Source organism: Alosa pseudoharengus, unplaced genomic scaffold (assembly GCF_046254945.1).
Source record: "Alosa pseudoharengus isolate Yale_2024_CS ecotype anadromous, Long Island Sound unplaced genomic scaffold, YU_APseudo_1.1 YU_APseudo_1.1_scf_10, whole genome shotgun sequence".
In the NCBI taxonomy this organism is placed as follows: Eukaryota; Metazoa; Chordata; class Actinopteri; order Clupeiformes; family Clupeidae; genus Alosa; species Alosa pseudoharengus.
The window spans coordinates 2069606-2083396 of NW_027468565.1; the positions used below are offsets into that span (position 1 = coordinate 2069606).

Genomic DNA, 13791 nt, shown 5'->3' on the forward strand with positions numbered 1-13791 from the left:
CCATTCTTGACAGTACTTGTGTAACGCACACATTCTCACCAGCAAAGACCTGTCACTCATCATCGTAGGGGAGGTTTTTGCCATCATTCCCGCATTATAATCATCAGCAAATCAAGGTGGTCACTTCAGTCAAGCTTGTGCATGGATAATGACGTCAACTATAGCAACGGAGCTCTTATGTTATCTTAGGAGTTGGCTTTTTTTTTTTACTAACAGTAGGTCTGAGAGCCTTTGTGGATAAGAGAGAAACCTCCTTGCTAAAATCTTTTTGTGCAATTTAGGAATAGTCCTAGTGGTAAGATAAAATCTGTGAATACGGGCCCAGGACATTTATTGAATAGACCACCATTTACCATAATGGTATATGATGTTGGTTTAGGCTGTATATGAATAATGGCATGAGGCTAATCAATAATTAATAGTGATCAGACTGGTTATTTTGAATGTGATGCTTTCACTGTGAGACTATAATAGACAGCTAACAAGTATGCATGGTAGTGGGCCTATTCGGAATGCAGCAAGTGTCCTTTTTTAGTCCCATTCCTGTTACTATAGTATGCATCAATGAGGTTACAGCTTTTTACAGCAGTATTTTAAATACTCAGAACAGTATTTATAGATTCAAAATCAAAATCTTGTGTATGATAGCAGCAATTTCACTACATGTTAGCTGACCTACCTTCGAACATAGGGAGCAAGTCGTGTAGGCCCCACTCCTCAAGTTTTCCCTTCACAAACTCGTCCATCTTTCCGAACATAAACAAGAGTTTAAGCAAAGTGTGAGACATAAAAAAAAAAATCACCAATTCCATGACATTCACTACAAAACAATACAATAGAATAAGATTGAAGACTAGAAACGTTTACCCCGAACGCTCACAATGGAAACGAGCCTCATTTTTATTTCCAGCACTAAACTCTGAGCGTAGTAAACAAAATCGGAAATTTCTGGCAGTAAAAGTCCCAGTAAGAACCAAACTAGATTTTGCTCAAATCTAAACACCCATGACTGCTAAAAAAATGTAAGGTTCATTCACCAAATGTTATTTTGAAGTAATAAAAAACGCTGGTTACGAATGTAACCGTGGTTCTATGAAGGAGTGGAAGACCTTTCGAACGAAATGGTTGGTAGTTGGCACGTTTAGGAGTATCCTTAACAGGGATGCAGCCATTTTGTTTTATTATTTCGACGATTTACGTAATTGACATTTAGTGAACCTAATTTTATAACGTTAACTTATTTCCATCCACATTTCTTATCGAGACACTTAATTACCCAGTATCACTTACTAACGCATTAACAGGAGAGCACGACTAACATTTTCAAGTTCTTGAGAACACAAGTAGCTGCTATAGAAAAGAACGCATATTGAGAAAAGCCCTAACGTTATGTCTGATAACAAATACTGTTGCGGCTCAAACTCATACCGGTAACGTTAACGTTTTCCCTGCATACTGTATCAACTGCAACATATACGGGCAACACTGGCAACGTTAATATTAGACCAAATAAACACACAAATGACTTCCCTCAGCCTCAATCCTATCTGACAATGATGGCTCTGCCAGATCTTTTATGTGCCAGACGACTACGCGCCATTATATTGCTAATATTACATTAGCTAGTAGCTAGATCTAGCAGCATAACGTTACCTCATGGTAAACTCAGGAGAAATTAAGCTAACCTCCCAAAGAGACAGTTGTGCAAACAAAGATAGCTATAAAATGCGACACTTTGGGGAATAGTGTTCACTACCTTTCAATGCTGCTTAGAGATTTAATAAATGTTACCTTATCACAGTAGACAAGGATAATGTAATCCAGACATTACTTTAATGTTACACTCTAGTTAACGTAGCTTTTGCTAGGCTAATAAACCGTTGCGTAATTAGCCTAGCTGCTAACGTTACCTAACCTTAATGTATTCAGGCAACTGACATTAAGTCCCTTTCACGTTGTTTTGAATTATTCAAGAAAACGTAAATGTGTAAGAACATGTTAATATCAATTATGCTAGATTCTATTTGTGCTATTAATGACAACTTGGCATGCTGCTTCTTAGCTTAAAAAGACAATGACCTTCAACAATAATTATTATGTAAGAATGAAAGTATGTTAATTAGAAGCAGGTTAATTATAGATTAGTATGTTAATTATATGCCTAAGTTATTTATGTTAACATGATGTGATAGATCATATTTTGAACATGATAGATGTGAATAAACTTACTTGAAACAGGCAAGGAGAAAGAGTAGTCTGTCCCTCGATGTCAAAGTCATCCAAAAGATGGCAGTTGGCGCGGACTAAAGTTTTCACCTAACGGTAGAGCCTCGATTTCGTGTATCATTCAGTAACCCAATGCATTGGGTTACTATTTCTAACCCAATGCTGGGTTAAATCTACCCAAAATATCATTCATACGCCTTGACCCAGCATTTGGGTCAGTGAAATAACCCAGCAGTTTTTAGAGTGTATGTGTTGGTGTAGGACTGCCATCTAAACTGGACCAACATGGTTGTTAAGTTAACTTAGACTGTAGGAGATCTCTGCATTTTATCCATCCGGGGGCACACACACAGAGCAACAAGCTCACTAGAAGCACACAGAAAAGCAGACATAGTCTGTATTACATGTATAGCTTTTCTCTTCCCTCCACACAATCGATAAGAATCTTATTCAGAGTCTTATAATTAAGACATCCCATATTTACCTATGCATCCTCAAAGAGAACCTTTAGGGAACGTTCATAGAAGGTTAGCTGAAGGTAAAAAAGAACCTTTAGGGAACGTTCCCTAAAGGTTCTTTAAAAGTTCAAAATATTTACCTTTAGGGAACGTTCCCTAAAGGTTCTTTAAAGGTTCAACATATTTACCTTTAGGGAACGTACCCTAAAGGTAAATCTTTCGAACTTTTAAAGAACCTTTAGGGAACATTTAAAGGTTCAAAATATTTTACCTTTAGGGAACGTTCCCTAAACGTTCCCTAAAGGCAATTACCTTAAGGGAACGTTCCCTAAAGGTTATGTGTTTGCTGGGACTTTCCTGTCCTATCACTCTCAAAATTAGGAAGTAAGCTATAACTTTGTGAACTTTCCCTTGAGGTGTAGACACACATCAGTGGAAAAAAAAAATATGAGGGGTCAAGTGGGAGGCACCAGTTGATTTGACATGACATGATGTCCGGGATGAACGAAACATCTCGAATATTTGACAACCGTCACTTTTTCTGTGACTTTTATTCTGACGAGAAACTTGTCATGATACTCGACGACAGTGACGTACTAGGAAGACCTGGTCTATGTTTCAACTTGCAGCTAGTTTTAACTAACACGGTATGATAACGTGATGTTAAACTAATGTAATTCCGTGATTAAAACATCGTGCAAATATTAATATTGACGGTGTCTTTCCATAGAACTACAGCAGGTAACAATATATTCCATTACACCTAACGTCTGATCAAACATGACACGCTGGTTTGACGAAGGCTATATTTGGTAACGTTGACCAGTTTAATGTTCAAGTTGCCTTGTGTCAGCTAACTTAACCGTGCTGTTAGGTTATCGATGCATGTATTGCATCACTAGCCCTTCCGACAACAACATACACACTAACGTTAGAGCTTTGTTATTTGTACGTCTTGCAAATCATACGTTAAGTAACTTAATAGGTTTCATGTAGCAATATATGCTGACGTCAATACAAAACAAGGCACATTTTGTCTTAGATTTAAAAGACGGATTTAGTGTGTTATTATGTGTTCATACATGTGCTTAGTAAACGTCTATTTACGGGAAATGGCCGTCACTGTTAAAAATAAAGCAGAACGGACGCACGTTAAGGTTCAATACTGTCTACATTTGTCACTGTTGCAGAATAGAGTGGAATCATGTGGAAGACGGCCACAGTTATAGCAGTGTTTGCGGTCACTTTGGGGTATTTCTATCATACTCATCCAAACCTGCCAGGTCAGCTGTGGTACTTCTCTCTACCATTCCCCAATGGCTCCAGTACCCTGAATGTAGAGGAGGCCAACCTCAATACACCCACTTTTGAACAGGCCATTGCCAGTGCGTGGGAGGCTCTTATCACTGCTCCTACACATCAGTGGAAAAGGATTGCTGTTGGGTAAATATGTGGTTTAAGTCACTGGGTACCTTTCTCTCTTTATTGAAATATGTGTGTGTTGCAATGGTAAGTGTCTTTCATCTGTTTCTAATGTTTTCAGAGTGAATGCCTGTGTGGACGTGGTGGTGTCAGGTGTGGGTTTACTTGAAGCTTTGGCTCTTGATCCTGGAAGAGGCTTTGACCATGAGGTTTTGCAGTCCAAAAATGACCTGATGGAAGCCTTTCTTCATTTTATGGAGAGGGGTGCTGCAGCAGAGCGCTTCTTCACAGACAAGGAAGTATTCCTTAGTATTGCACAGGCTGCTGCTGAGGACCCTAGTGCTCAGGTAACTAAATAAGGCAGTTTGATATAGGCCTATCATACAGTCATACTGGCCTTTCAAGATGGATTGTTAGATTCACTAACAGTCTTGATTGTTACAAAGTGGGTGGAATGACTAGGCCAGTTACAAAAGACACACATTTTGTTTGTATTTTACTAGTATTAGCATACTGTACCCTCCACATTTATTGTCACCCCTGGTAAAGTGGAGGAAAAAAAGAGGTACATTAAATCTTCTACAATTTATGTCAGTCTCACAATGAAAACAATAAGGAAATTCCAACATTATACAGAAACAATTTTATTCTGAAAAAAAAACCCCTCATAAATACAAAGTTCATGACCTCATTCTATAGAGAACCGAAGTCCACAGAATTACACATATGATGTTTGTCAATTTTAAAGACAATTTATCATGTAAAGAAAGTTGCAATTTGTTGCGTAACAATTAAATTACAACATTGTGAAAGCTCGTAATTCCAATGACTACAAACCTATCAGTCGCGCTAGTGACGTTAGCACATTCACAGCCTTACTGGAATGTACAAGCATACCAGCAACAGGTCTTACCTGGGCTTCCCTGGCCGATGAAATAGAGGATTAAACACATCAGGTAAGTTGTATTTGTCCATAGAGTGTACATAAGCTACTGTTAAGTGACAAAGCTGGTAGCAAGATGTAACCGTTAACTAGCATGATAGCTAGCTGTATCATTTCACTACGTTGGTGACATACATCGTTCGAGACGTGTGATGTAGTTCACTGAACGGATTCACACAAAAACATAACTTTTGCAGTCTATCGAACAACAGTACTTTCTTTTTTTTAAGTATATTTTTTTGGGGTTTTTTATGCCTTTAATGATAGGACAGTGGAGAGTGACAGGAAGTGAGTGGGAGAGAGAGCAGGGGTGGGATCCGGAAAGGACCACGGGGCGGGAATCGAACCTGGGTCGCCGGCGTACGGTGTCAGCCAGTTGCGCCACAGCTGGGGCCACAACAGTACTTTCTTGACGTAGTACGGTGTCTTGTGTAATTCCGCTGGAATTTCTTGTAAACATTTTTTTTTTTTGCATATTTTGCTAGTATAGAGTCTAAGGAACAAGATTTTTTTGTCTTCAAATTTTCACGATCCATTTTCACACTTAGATGACATCATCATTTATATAATGCATAATTAAGACTGGGACTACTATCACTTGGGGGTCAAATGTGAGAAAACACTGGTAAAGAGGGTATTCTGCCTAATTTTTGGGTGCTGATTCTGAATTTCATATTTACTTAGCAGATTTTTTAGTTTTAAACCTGCTAATTAGCATTTGCGGCCTGAAACTGGCCTCCATAGGCAACATAGAACGGGTGAATAGGGTAAAAAATGTAACTCCTTGATATTCTTATGAAACTTTACTAGTTGATTATTTATGTAGAGACAATATTTTTTTGCATTACAAGTTTTCTGAAAATATATGTTTAGGGATGTAATTTAACAATATCTCATTAATTATGCACTAATTTGCATACATTTCAATTACAGACAGCTGAATATTGGATAGTTAACATTGAATGTAGTCCCGTTCAGGTTTGCCTTCAGAACTTTTTCTGGATTCAGAGCCTTAAAAGAATGGCTTGTTCAAGCGCCAGTCCTAGGTTATGCCGATTTCAGTCTTCCCTTTACCTTAGAGACGGATGCAAGCCATGCAGGATTGGGGGCAGTTCTGTCACAGGAGAAGGATGGGTTACAGCGACCAATAGCCTTTGCTAGCCGGGGCTTGCGGCCAAGTGAGAAGAACATGTCAAATTATAGTGCCACACTGTAGTCCTTTTCAAAGTGGTTGTATGCACATCCCACCTCACTGAGGCCAGGTGCAGGACAAAAAAAGCTTGTCAAGGAAAGAAGAGTAGTTGTCCGCACACTGCAATCATAACACATAACGCAACGTTTCGCCTCATCAGGCCTGATGAAGACCCTGGTGGGTCGAAACGTTGCGTTATGTTTTTAACTCAATAAATTTAGTTATTCTGGGAGATTGCAGTGTGCGGTCCTGAGACTGTACCCATATTACCACCTGGCACTCTAGTCTTTTTCTAGTGAGCAGTGGTAGTGTAGTGGTTAAGGAGCTGGGCTAGTGTGCAGTAGCCTGAAAGTTGTCGGTTCAATTCCCGGCTTTCACTGTTATGCCCTTGAGCAAGGCACTTGACTCCAAGTTGCTTCGGGGAAAATGTGATCCCTTGACTTTGGTCAAGAAGTGTCTGCTAAATATAATGTACATGTAAGCTCTTTTGCAAGAACCATTTTCACGGTCGCCATAAAATCCAGGATGCATGGGTGTCTACCAAGTATGACATTGTGGAGTGTCTTGATGGAATTGGCACACACTATAAGATTAGGCTGTATGGGGAAGAGGGCCCCCTTAAGACGTTCCACTCATAATACTGCCAGACATGAGTTCTCTGCCAGTGTAGCAGAAGTAAATATTCTCCCCATCCCCTTCAGGCCTTGGCAGTATAGTATGCTACCAGGACAGTGAACTTTAAAGCTAGGTGTGTATGCGGAAAGGCTGACCTGCAGCACTGGCGCACACTCCCACCCATGGGTGGTGATCATATACGTAGCTTCCTCTCTGGGAGACCAATGCCGGTCGTTTGAAATTTTTGCCGCATGGGTGTTTGTAGTTGTTGTTGGAAGAACATGGCTTTATTCTTAATTCTAAGACTTCATTGCTTCTCGCACGCCTGGCCTGTTGGCTGTGGATAACCCGTTGCTTTTAAAGAGAGCAAATGCACATGGTTTAGTGTTTGAGCAATGTTTTCCCTTCAGTTATTCGTTTTTTGTATTAATTTTAGGCTGTGAGAGGACCATCCGTGGTTTGTCTGTTTGTTTGTACCTTGTTTGTTAATTTTGCCTACTGTTACTCAATTACCCATGCCTATGACACCTAGTGGTGTACTGTGTTGCCTGTACTATTATAAGATTATTTTCAAGACAAATTTCTCTTAAGGTAGACAATAGAATGACATGGCAGGTCAAGGAAAGCATTAAGAAAAAGCAAAGATTAAGAAATCGTTTTTGACATAGGCAACAAGGGTGGAGGTGTTTTTACACTTTTCAGACACTCAAAGTTTGAAAACTATGGATATTGTTTTAGAACCAACAACCTTTCTACATTATCTGGGAGTTTTGTGTGCAAAAGGTGGAATTAATTGTCAAAAAATTCTAATCTGAAAATCACTTTTCAGACTAGATATAATAATTTATTTTAAAACATACAGAAAAAAACACTAAAGATGGATTGTGAAAATTTGAAGACAAAAAAAATCTTGTTCCTTAGACTCTATATTAGCAAAATATGCAAAAAAATCAATTTTTACATGAAAATCCAGCGGGACTCTATTTTCCAAACACAGCGTACTGTACTAACGTGAAAAATTATCTTTAAAATGTACACGCATCATGTGAAATGTTTGGCACAATTCGAACAGGACCAAAAAAGAATTATCTCTCCATTGACTCCTGTTCATATTTTTTCGAAAGATAGGTCCCATGAACTGGAAGTAGAAGGGCGTGACTTCGGCTCTATATAACGCAGTGCTAGAAAGTCCAATAAGATACATAATGGCAGCCTGGTTTGGCACTTTCTCTGTCCAGTGCAGATCAAAAGTTGAGAAACTAGTTTAAAAAGTTATGAAAGTTACCAATAGAAATGACTGGTCATCCCTTCAATCTATCTGTGAAAAAGTAGTGGTAAAACATGCACGCAGTATCATAGATCAGCTCAAACTTCTTTGACCTGAGGCCCGGTCATGGCAGACTTTGGGGTCAAAGGCCCCACCAATACAACCACCCACACATTTTTTTTTTGGGGGTGGCGGGGTGTCTGAGAAGGTCAGATTATCAGGGATGCAAACATCACTCTTTTATATGTCATCTACTACAGAGGAACCAGAGAAGCGTTTTCTCATATGGGGCTGCTGGTCAAATGTCCGGTGCTTCTGTCTCTCATCTGATAATATTTAATCATGTAGCAAAGGAGTGGTAGATGTAGCCTATAGCTCTTATAGCAGCTAAGAAAATATTTGCTACACTCACTCCGTTGGGAGGCAACTCTCTCAGTTTGCACTAGGCTACTTATTTTCGCAGTAGATCTACTTCAGCTGGAAGTTTTAACACGCAAATGTTGACTTGATTGGTGTGTAAGCTTTCAGTTGATGCTGGCACTGCCATCTGACTATGATCATCCAAAACCGTACATAACAATTATTCCACCTACTGTATGACTGTATGAGCCTATCAGTAACAAAGTTCGATCTAGTCATAAACGTAGCCTATTAACCAATTTTTTTTATGTAACCTAGGCCTAGTATCTCATGTTATGTGGGAATTGCACAACAAGGAAACAATTCCTTACTTTAACCATGCAAGTGTGTGTGTCGTTAAATTAAACGTTAGGAAAACTCTAAATCAAAGATGGCGCTATCCATCAACAAAAACAGCATGGCGTTAAAACTTAATTTAAAGTCCCAGACATTTAAAGGGACAGCGATCACTCAAGACATACAGTAGGCCTACACCACAAGTGAGTGATGAACATGAAATGCTTTAAATAGCCTACAAAACACTGCATTTAGACGACAACTGCGTGTAGAACCATGCTAATCTAGTAAAAGTGACTTACCTTCCAGCTGCCCCGGCACCAACCTATTTACAGTGCCCCCCCCTCCCCCCGTACTGTACATCAATTCTATTCACCATATCATTAAGCATCATAGTGATACTATATCGTTAGAAAGCTGAGACTCTCAGGAATCGATACATATGCATTACTGCATTCAATTAATATCATTATGTATCATATCAAAATTGTATAAAATGCCCCCCTACACCCCCTAGTGCAGGGGTGGGCAACTAATTTCCCCAAGGGGCCACATGACAAACTGGGACTGTTGAGGAGGGCCGGACCCAAAATACCGAACTCAAGTCTGAACTCAATTCTGTTCAATTCTATTCTGTTCTTGTATAACATTAAGTAAATCATATGATTTTGTTTAGTCGTAAGAACAGATGAAAATGTGAGGGAGACAATGGAAAAACAGCAATATTTAATCTATGTCCAGTATTTAATCCTCATTCTCGAAAATTATTTTTTGACATTGACATTTTTTTCAGTTTTCAAAGACTGATATAAAAAAGTACTACAATATCTATATAATTAGGCTAGGTCATGAAAATGTGAAGGAGTCAGTACAACCTAGGCCTGTGCCACCATTTCATCAACACTCAGCAATATTTCCTCATTAAATCATTACCATCATTAAATTAACTCTATGCAGAATTAGACTACGAAAATGTGGAGCAGACAATAGTAGGCTGTCATTAGTTAATCAACATGCACAAAGAAAACTATTTTAAAAATGTAGGCTATGTTTTTGCTTTAACTTTATGCACATAACTGTGATTGGTCAACTCACTCTGTGTGTTGAGCCGGCTGCTTCAAGCAACCTGTGGGTAGTAGCATCATACTAGTTCGCTAACATAAGCTTTGCAAATAAACTCAGACATATTTTGGTTACAATTACGGGGTTATCCGATTGTAAACTGTCTATCTGCCAGTAACGTTTTGAAATGAACACTTCGTATCGCCAACGAGCAGCAGTAGGAGTTCGTTCTAACAACCTTTGCGGTGGTGAGCGACGCAGACAGAAGAGACACAAAACTTTAAAAGGGTTACGCCGACGTAAAGGCAACTGCATTGTGTCGACGCAGAAGCATAAATTCTATTCACCAGCACATCAGTGAGGGTGTTTACGTCGTATGCATCCACGCACAAATGTATGGGCGTACAAATAGCAGTCGCTTTCAAAAATAAAAACAACGATATTGATTTGCATGCATTATCTCTATGCTAGGGTCTTGACTATTGTTCTTTCACGGACCTTACGCGGGCCGGTCAGGGAAAGCCCACGGGCCGGATGTGGCCCGCGGGCCGTATGTTGCCCATGTATGCCCTAGTGAATCTGTGCCTCTGTACCTTTTAGTCTGGTTTACACAAGGATGGCAATATCCCGAACATACCTGTCAACACTCCCGTTTTTCCTGGGTTTCTCCTGTATTTCAAGGTCATCTCCTGGCACCCTCCCGTTTTGTTATTTCACCCGGAAAACTCCCGTAATTTGCATTGCCATCAAACTTCATTTTAAAATCATTGATCCATTCATTTTTTCTGTTAGTCTGACATCTCCCAGGTTGCCAGATTGTGTATGAAATACACCCCAGTGTTGTAGTCAAGTCACTATGCCTCGAGTCCGAGTCCAGGTTCGAGTCCTCAGTGTTCAAGTCCGAGTCAAGTCTAAGTCATTTAAAAAAAATTCCAAGTCAAGTCCGAGTCGAGTCCACTACTCATCCGAGTCAAGTCCGAGTCGAGTCACTATTGATCCACGTCGAGTCCGAGTCGAGTCCCTATTGTTCAAGTTGAGTCCAAGTCCAGCACTAAAGTAAGCATAGCCTACATGTCGTTCCATTTTTTTCCATTGCAGAGGAAATCCTTAAAAGCAAAACTGACAATCTTCTGTCTCCAAGCAGGGGTGCCATCACTTGTGTGAAAGTAGTATTGCCAAATTTCTTGCCAAACCCAATGTGTTGTATTTATTATATCGGAGAGAATACCATACCATAGCTATACCATAGCCTATAGGCCTACTCATAATAAATGAGCAATCCACATCCCAATCACACAGGCCATTAAGTCACATTATGCTGTTACTGACTGCTGACAATTGTATAGGCAGTGTTGTAGAAGTTCATACTTCACAAGAGCTAGATGAACGTTGGAGTAGGCCTATTTTGTAAGAGGTAGTGTGGATCATAAAAGGGCATTTTTTTAAATTCTGGCTGTAGACTACACAATTTTAGCGCAGTTTGGGAGGGACAGAAACAGAGCAGGGCCCGTCTTGGTAGCTTCTTTCTGACTCCCGTGACGTGAACACTGGCTACCGGCAACTGCATAATTATGTTATCACTTCACTGACACTATGGAGACATATTTCACGTCAACAATAGCTTTAGGTTAACGAAGATGTAGATCAATCGAATTAATTTATTTGTGCAACAGGCCACGTTCATTTCAGCGAGATGAGTGAAATAAATGTTTTTTTAAGCTGCCATCGCCATTCTATTTGCTACGATATTCACTTGTTAGAAATAGAACACGTTGCTATTTCCTTTTTTTTCGTGCAGTGGCTTAGGCTATCCATTCGCTCGTTTGAACAGTAACAGTAATCCAGTTCATTCGTGGTTTTAAATATAGTTGTTTCTGGCCTACCCACGAGAGGTTCAGTTTGTCAGTTTGACTTGCGCAGACACGTAGGCCTACATTGACACTACATGGACACTCTACTAGGCAATTTAATGTTATGCTTCTATAGCCTATTTTATTACACCAAAATTAAGAAGTATGCTATATCTTGATCGGGAAAACGTTTAGTTTATTTTTCTTTCATCCGATAATAGCTTGCTGCAAATTAACAGACAGAAGCACGGCAGGGCACGCCCCGAATGAAAATGAATGAATGGAACCTCGCTTCTCGCGTCAGTCAGGGAAAACACTGTTCACCAAGTCACGATGATCAGCTATCCAGCAGCAGTGTACGTGTTGTTTAGCCTAGGCTGAGTGTAATCTTAGGTAATGTTATGTCATGTATGAGAACTAATATTGCCTGGCAATACTGCCCTGCAAAGCCAAAGTGCAGTATCTACGAAAATTCCAAACTGAGAAAAAGAGCATTGTTGTTTGTCTTTCACACTGTATTTTATCAGATACTGTAAAATGAAAATCCCTATATCTTCAGGAAATGTTTAAGTAGATTAATGAGATTTTGATAGATTGATCAGAGGATATTGCATTTTTTATTGGTGTAAAAAAGTGAATTTCACAAAAAATGTAGTTACTGCACTTTGGCTTTGTAGGGCAGAATAGCCTACTACATTGAAATAGCGGCGGCCATATCTCCAGGCATTTTGGTGTTAAAGTTAACGTTAGTTTGCTTTGCATGTGAACATGATGTGACTTGCGATGTAGCCTATGACACGAAGCAGTAGCCTAACATTACCTTGAACTAAAACTAGTATTACGAATAATTTAGATATTAAAATCATATAGCAAATTATAGCCTAATGACATACTACAATTATAGCCTTATTATGATATATTACAAAAAAAAGTCGAGTCCTCGACGAGTCATCGCGAGTGCGAATGCACGAGTCCGAGTCCAAGTTCGAGTCATCAGTGCTCAAGTCCAAGTCAAGTCACGAGTCTCTAAATTTAGCTAATGACTCGGACTCGAGTTCGAGTCTCGGACTCGAGTACTACAACACTGATACACCCTACACATACACGATCACTTACTTTCAATTTCAACCGTTTTGTCATAGGCTGAAACCTGGCAACCCAAAACCCAGGAAGCGGGTGCCGACTGCGCAGCCTGAGTCTCGCAAGCAAGCGGGCTAGTTGAATAGCCTATTCCGGAACCAGCTGTTGTGAAATTGTTGGGAATTTAATTGACACAACACATCACATAAACTGTTATTGAGTGTTGTTGATACACAATAGGGAACTTGTGTCCTTGGAACCAAATCTGGCAGCAAGCAGCTTTGGAGTTTTGGAAGTAGGCTGCAGGCAGGCAGCTGGTGGATACATAACTGGCATGCGTAGGCTTTCGGTAAGGTAAAAGCAACGACTGAAATGCAGTTGTATGAAACATGTTGAATATGCAAACACTGATACGCTACAAACACTGACCCCCCCCCCTCGATACAATACCTGCCATAAATATCTCGATACTCGATAATGAAACGATACCACGGTGAAATCCTAAAATATCTGGAAAAGAAAGGAGGCAGACATCCTCCAAGTGTATTGAGTCATTTGTGTTGAATTTGGTGCACTTTTGTAGTGTGCAGGTCAATTCTGGGTTCTAAACTTCCTACATAATTGTTATTTTTATAGTCAGTAAAACAGTAGTTTGTGTGTAATTAAGTCCTTTATTGTTTGTTATAGTTAATTTACATTGTGTTCTGTTTTGGCAATAAATTACATTTACTGTAAATAGCCAAAGTAGGCTAGATCAAGATCAGTGTTCAAATTACTGCATGCAAATCACTGAATGCTATGTAGAAGGGCCTAATCTTTAGGCCATCTGATGTAGGCTACCCTAGGCCTTTCCGTGTGTACGGGATTTCCTTGACAGATGCAAAGGGGGAACAAGTGAAGATAGTCTTCTTTGCTCCCAGTGTGATTTAATAAGTACAATGTTTCAGCCACTCAGGACTTCTTAGTGTTAATTTCGGCAG

General features: G+C 39.7%; 1 protein-coding gene across 4 annotated transcripts in view; it reads left to right on the forward strand.

Moving 5' to 3' along the window:
* Nucleotides 1-3241: 3241 nt before the first annotated feature.
* adpgk (ADP-dependent glucokinase) overlaps nt 3242-13791 on the forward strand; it is a 52582-nt gene continuing 42032 nt past the window's right edge. For 2 of the 4 annotated variants that reach the window (XM_076302690.1, XM_076302704.1), the window contains exons 1-3: nt 3272-3425; nt 3875-4127; nt 4228-4453. In XM_076302690.1, coding sequence (XP_076158805.1) covers nt 3889-4127; nt 4228-4453 — 465 coding nt within the window. In that variant the 5' untranslated portion in view covers nt 3272-3425; nt 3875-3888. Of the gene's footprint in view, nt 3426-3874; nt 4128-4227; nt 4454-13791 lie in introns of those variants that run through there. The other 2 variants (XM_076302698.1, XM_076302710.1) reach the window with 2 other exon arrangements.